Source organism: Crinia signifera, chromosome 4 (genome assembly GCF_055691185.1).
Source record: "Crinia signifera chromosome 4, ASM5569118v1, whole genome shotgun sequence".
Taxonomy (NCBI): domain Eukaryota; kingdom Metazoa; phylum Chordata; class Amphibia; order Anura; family Myobatrachidae; genus Crinia; species Crinia signifera.
Genome location: NC_139220.1, coordinates 305372933 through 305379760, shown reverse-complemented (window position 1 = coordinate 305379760; position 6828 = coordinate 305372933). Strand labels below are relative to the sequence as shown.

Genomic DNA, 6828 nt, shown 5'->3' with positions numbered 1-6828 from the left:
AGGGAGATAAGACAGCAATAGGAATGTATGAGGGACAGAATACGGAGGTATAATAGGGACTGGGAGGAGCTGCTGGGACTCTGTAATGGATATACAGCTCTTTCCTGTACTAGCACCAGTGTGAGCAGAACAGCTGTATATTACAGGGCACAGTAATGGCAGCCACATCGTCATTGTCTGTTATACTGCAGCTCTATTTCCTAACAGAGAGATTGTCCCAAGGGAAAAGCAGCCCCCAGCTTACTGGTCACAGCTCTCCTGTCTTTAGCAAGATGGATTTATATCAACTCATTGCCATATTCATACTGTAACATTAAAGTTACCTTCCTGAAACACATAATGTGGTGATACAATTACTTATGAAACACCTGCAACATTCAGACCCTCATAGTGACTATGTATGTGAGTAATGAGGTTGATCTCTTTAGTAAAACACTTGCTGCACTCAGAGAATGTATATGGCTGATCCCCTGTGTGACTCATTGGATGTATAACAAGTTTTTTGTGGTTTCTTTTAGTTGCTTCCACCAAACTCCACCTGAGAATGCCGGGCTGCTCACCCCAACTTACAGCAGGTGTTCCTACACACAGGCTGTGAATGGATGTTTCATAGACATCCATTCGCAGGCTGTAGGGGAACACCCATATCATTCGATGGTCAGCGACCATCGAATGATGTGGAAGGCACATGCACATCTGCTTAGAACAACCTTAGATGTGTGTGAGAATTCAGAAGGAAGTGGGCGGGCAGCTGACAACCGGTGATATCATCTGCCTGCCCCTGTACCCGCATCATTGGCCCATTAGCATGATAATGCCCAGTGTTATCTAGGGATCACCCATTAAGTGCTGGGCGTTCCCATATGCAAATGGTCCGGTCCACCACCACCTGCCCCCCCTGCCCTCAAGGTTGTGTGTGTGCACCCATTGAACAGTCCCCTACAGATGACAATGCACATGTGCAGACACATAACATCAGAGCCGCCCGGATCTGCTGTAAAATGTCATCTTATGCTGTGACAATAGCCCAACATCGGACCGCTTGTGAACGAAGGGGTCTAAAAGAGCAGACATGGATAAGGTCCCTTTATTTCTTAGTGAAACACTTGCTACGTTTAGAACATTAATGTGTTTTTATCCAGTGTGAATCCTCTGATGAAGAAGAAGACTTTTCTTTACTGTAAAACACTTTCTGCATTCAATGCATTGACATGGTTTCTCTCCTGTGTGACTCCTCTGATGTTCAGAAAGATGTGATTTCTGGGAAAAACTTTTGCTACATTCGGAGCATGTATATGGTCTCTCTCCTGTGTGACTCCTCTGATGCCGAACAAGTGCTTGCCTGGTGATAAAACACTTGCTACATTCATCACATTTCTATGGTTTCTCTCCTGTGTGAATTCTCTGATGGATGAGAAGCTGTGGTTTATATGTAAAGCATTTGTCACACTCAGAGCACAGATGTAGTCTCTCTCCTGTGTGAGTCCTCTGATGTCTGAGAAGATGTGATTTACGTGTAAAGCATTTGTCACACTCAGAGCACAGATGTGGTCTCTCTCCTGTGTGAGTCCTCTGATGGATGAGAAGCTCTGATTTACATGTAAAGCATGTGGTCTCTCTCCTGTGTGACTCCTCTGATGTATGAGAAGCTGTGATTTATATGTAAAGCATTTGTCACACTCAGAGCACATATGTGGTCTCTCTCCTGTGTGACTCCTCTGATGTCTGAGAAGATGTGATTTACGTGTAAAGCATTTGTCACACTCAGAGCACAGATATGGTCTCTCTCCTGTGTGACTCCTCTGATGTCTGAGAAGATCTGATTTACATGTAAAGCATTTGTCACACTCAGAGCACAGATATGGTCTCTCTCCTGTGTGCCTCCTCTGATGGATGAGAAGATGTGATTTACATGTAAAGCATTTGACACATTCAGAGCACAGATATGGTCTCTCTCCTTTGTGCCTCCTCTGATGGATGAGAAGATTTGATTTACGTGTAAAGCATTTGTCACACTCAGAGCACAGATGTGGTCTCTCTCCTGTGTGACTCCTCTGATGTATGAGAAGCTGTGATTTATATGTAAAGCATTTGTCACACTCAGAGCACAGATGTGGTCTCTCTCCTGTGTGACTCCTCTGATGTATGAGAAGCTGTGATTTATATGTAAAGCGTTTGTCACACTCAGAGCACAGATGTGGTCTCTCTCCTGTCAGACTCATCCTGTATTAGATAAGATACAAATTAGCTGTGGAAGGTTTCTCCCATGCAGAAAATGAGAATGTCTTTAGTGAATCCTCCAGAGCTGTATAGAAAAACACTATCTATAGTTGGCTTGATCAGAGAATAATGTCCTTTTAACAATGATGTCTTGTAATGTTCTTAGCAGAATATCTGTATTATACCTGTAACACAAATAAACAACAAAAAAATGAATTTCAAATATAATTGTATTGCATAAAGCACGACATGTAATAATAGATTATTCAACGCATGTGACCCTGATATATATCCATAGTCAGTAATGTCATTCCATTAATATAACAAATAAATATGATGCCGTTTGCCATAAATGAGGAATTAATACATGAAAACTCCTCCAAGAAACCTTTGTGGAGATAATAGCAGTATTGCTGTCCATGAAAATATCATAAGCCAATGCATGAGAAGATAAAATAAGGGGCAGGGGGTGAGAGGAGCCGCACATGAGAAGGCTAAAATTACCCTCCTGTCATATGTTGTAGGGAATATTTCCCAAGACTCTCTGTTGTTCACACCATGTGGAATATTTTAGAGTATCTGCTATTCTACACTGGAATTCCCTTGGTAGAGTGGAAACATAACCTGTAAGGAAAGAGAAGAATGTCCTTCTTCTCTGATAATTGTTTGGATGGGGTGGGTTGCCAAACAAATCTATAAGTGGAGGGGGGTATGGATTTTGTGGGCATAATTGGTGTTTGGTACACCTACAGGGGGTCCCCAGTTGATGAGAAATTTTCACTACAGTGTCACCCCCCTGTAGGGGGAAATCCAATTGGGGTTCAGGTGGTCTTTTAGGGACCCCTTTACAATCCCGTTGGTCTCTTCTCCTAAAGCCTATGGTCTCCCTCAGTGATTGACTATTATTAAGGGAGACCGTAGGCTCAAGGAGAAGAGACCTACGGGATTGTAAAGGGTTCCTAAAAGACCACCTGGACCCGAATTGGGAATCCCCTTATGGTGACACTGTGACCATGACACTGTAGTGAAAAACCCAACAAATGAGTAGCCCCTGTAGGTGTACCAAACACCAATTATGCCCACAATATCCATATCCCCCTCCACCTATAGATTTGTTTCACAACCCACCCCCATCCAAACAATTATGAGTTTGAATCAGAACTTATTTTTTAATCCTACTTTCATTTCTTGATTGTACTTCTACAGTATGTACACTTATATCTTTTCATGATTTATTGAGTAAATTGGACACTTTAACATGGAAAATCTTTATCTCAGTCTTATTCTTCAACTTCTTACACTCCAAACCTTATCAATGCACCCATTGATGATTGCGATGGCTGGATCGGTGGATTGGCCCGGCGGGTGTAGGGAAGAATTTGGCCCATTGCACCCATTCCCAGTGGTGCATTGCAGTGTTGTGCGGGTAGCCTGCGTCGCGTTATGACGTCATGTGGCCAGGCCTGCGGACATGCTCCCACACTCAGGGGCTGCCCCACTGGTAGAGATGACCGGTGCATGTGCTTTACAGATCTCCAGACCTCAGAGACTGCTGCAGGCTGGATTGGTGAGGGGAGCGGGAGTGGCAGGGAGCCTTGAATTTTTTATTAATTATGGCGCGGTAAGTAACGCCCACCCCGGTCTCCACGCACTCAGCACCTGTATTTACACATCCTAGAAACTGTACCATTGAAAGTATAGAAATGGAGGTGTGGCCACATCCCTTTCTGATTTTGTACCGATTTCTGACCCTCAGATGTTGGAGGCTATGTCATAGGTGCTAAATCTCAGGAGTGGATGTAGAATTCATCAACACATACAAGTTATCAACTCAGGATCGTTGTGTTTCAAACAACACCACCACACCTGAATTCATTGCCGTCATTGAATATCAATGCAAACCCATTCTAACATTATGGTGAAATCTACAACAAATTACAATCTTAGGTCTTTGCCACAGCATACTGTAAGATTACATTTTTCAGCAATTTTGGAAATAAAAAAACCCCAAGGTTTTCCCGGGCAACGCCGGGCGGGTCAGCTAGTAGTATATGAATCAGAGGGAGATAAGACAGCAATAGGAATGTATGAGGGACAGAATACGGAGGTATAATAGGGACTGGGAGGAGCTGCTGGGACTCTGTAATGGATATACAGCTCTTTCCTGTACTAGCACCAGTGTGAGCAGAACAGCTGTATATTACAGGGCACAGTAATGGCAGCCACATCGTCATTGTCTGTTATACTGCAGCTCTATTTCCTAACAGAGAGATTGTCCCAAGGGAAAAGCAGCCCCCAGCTTACTGGTCACAGCTCTCCTGTCTTTAGCAAGATGGATTTATATCAACTCATTGCCATATTCATACTGTAACATTAAAGTTACCTTCCTGAAACACATAATGTGGTGATACAATTACTTATGAAACACCTGCAACATTCAGACCCTCATAGTGACTATGTATGTGAGTAATGAGGTTGATCTCTTTAGTAAAACACTTGCTGCACTCAGAGAATGTATATGGCTGATCCCCTGTGTGACTCATTGGATGTATAACAAGTTTTTTGTGGTTTCTTTTAGTTGCTTCCACCAAACTCCACCTGAGAATGCCGGGCTGCTCACCCCAACTTACAGCAGGTGTTCCTACACACAGGCTGTGAATGGATGTTTCATAGACATCCATTCGCAGGCTGTAGGGGAACACCCATATCATTCGATGGTCAGCGACCATCGAATGATGTGGAAGGCACACGCACATCTGCTTAGAACAACCTTAGATGTGTGTGAGAATTCAGAAGGAAGTGGGCGGGCAGCTGACAACCGGTGATATCATCTGCCTGCCCCTGTACCCGCATCATTGGCCCATTAGCATGATAATGCCCAGTGTTATCTAGGGATCACCCATTAAGTGCTGGGCGTTCCCATATGCAAATGGTCCGGTCCACCACCACCTGCCCCCCCTGCCCTCAAGGTTGTGTGTGTGCACCCATTGAACAGTCCCCTACAGATGACAATGCACATGTGCAGACACATAACATCAGAGCCGCCCGGATCTGCTGTAAAATGTCATCTTATGCTGTGACAATAGCCCAACATCGGACCGCTTGTGAACGAAGGGGTCTAAAAGAGCAGACATGGATAAGGTCCCTTTATTTCTTAGTGAAACACTTGCTACGTTTAGAACATTAATGTGTTTTTATCCAGTGTGAATCCTCTGATGAAGAAGAAGACTTTTCTTTACTGTAAAACACTTTCTGCATTCAATGCATTGACATGGTTTCTCTCCTGTGTGACTCCTCTGATGTTCAGAAAGATGTGATTTCTGGGAAAAACTTTTGCTACATTCGGAGCATGTATATGGTCTCTCTCCTGTGTGACTCCTCTGATGCCGAACAAGTGCTTGCCTGGTGATAAAACACTTGCTACATTCATCACATTTCTATGGTTTCTCTCCTGTGTGAATTCTCTGATGGATGAGAAGCTGTGGTTTATATGTAAAGCATTTGTCACACTCAGAGCACAGATGTAGTCTCTCTCCTGTGTGAGTCCTCTGATGTCTGAGAAGATGTGATTTACGTGTAAAGCATTTGTCACACTCAGAGCACAGATGTGGTCTCTCTCCTGTGTGAGTCCTCTGATGGATGAGAAGCTCTGATTTACATGTAAAGCATGTGGTCTCTCTCCTGTGTGACTCCTCTGATGTATGAGAAGCTGTGATTTATATGTAAAGCATTTGTCACACTCAGAGCACATATGTGGTCTCTCTCCTGTGTGACTCCTCTGATGTCTGAGAAGATGTGATTTACGTGTAAAGCATTTGTCACACTCAGAGCACAGATATGGTCTCTCTCCTGTGTGACTCCTCTGATGTCTGAGAAGATCTGATTTACATGTAAAGCATTTGTCACACTCAGAGCACAGATATGGTCTCTCTCCTGTGTGCCTCCTCTGATGGATGAGAAGATGTGATTTACATGTAAAGCATTTGACACATTCAGAGCACAGATATGGTCTCTCTCCTTTGTGCCTCCTCTGATGGATGAGACGATTTGATTTACGTGTAAAGCATTTGTCACACTCAGAGCACAGATGTGGTCTCTCTCCTGTGTGACTCCTCTGATGTATGAGAAGCTGTGATTTATATGTAAAGCATTTGTCACACTCAGAGCACAGATGTGGTCTCTCTCCTGTGTGACTCCTCTGATGTATGAGAAGCTGTGATTTATATGTAAAGCGTTTGTCACACTCAGAGCACAGATGTGGTCTCTCTCCTGTCAGACTCATCCTGTATTAGATAAGATACAAATTAGCTGTGGAAGGTTTCTCCCATGCAGAAAATGAGAATGTCTTTAGTGAATCCTCCAGAGCTGTATAGAAAAACACTATCTATAGTTGGCTTGATCAGAGAATAATGTCCTTTTAACAATGATGTCTTGTAATGTTCTTAGCAGAATATCTGTATTATACCTGTAACACAAATAAACAACAAAAAAATGAATTTCAAATATAATTGTATTGCATAAAGCACGACATGTAATAATAGATTATTCAATGCATGTGACCCTGATATATATCCATAGTCAGTAATGTCATTCCATTAATATAACAAA

At 43.1% G+C, this 6828-nt stretch overlaps 1 protein-coding gene across 1 annotated transcript; it reads right to left on the bottom strand.

Annotated features, from left to right (window-relative positions):
- Positions 1–2320: 2320 nt before the first annotated feature.
- Positions 2321–6502, bottom strand: LOC146073295 (uncharacterized). The gene is made up of 5 exons (XM_083180473.1): positions 5888–6502; positions 5460–5657; positions 4604–4607; positions 2778–2844; positions 2321–2405 (listed from the first exon to the last, which is right to left on the bottom strand). Exons 1-5 carry the CDS (start codon positions 6500–6502, stop codon positions 2321–2323), a joined length of 969 nt encoding a protein of 322 aa, XP_083036599.1.
- Between the last annotated feature and the right edge of the window lie 326 nt (positions 6503–6828).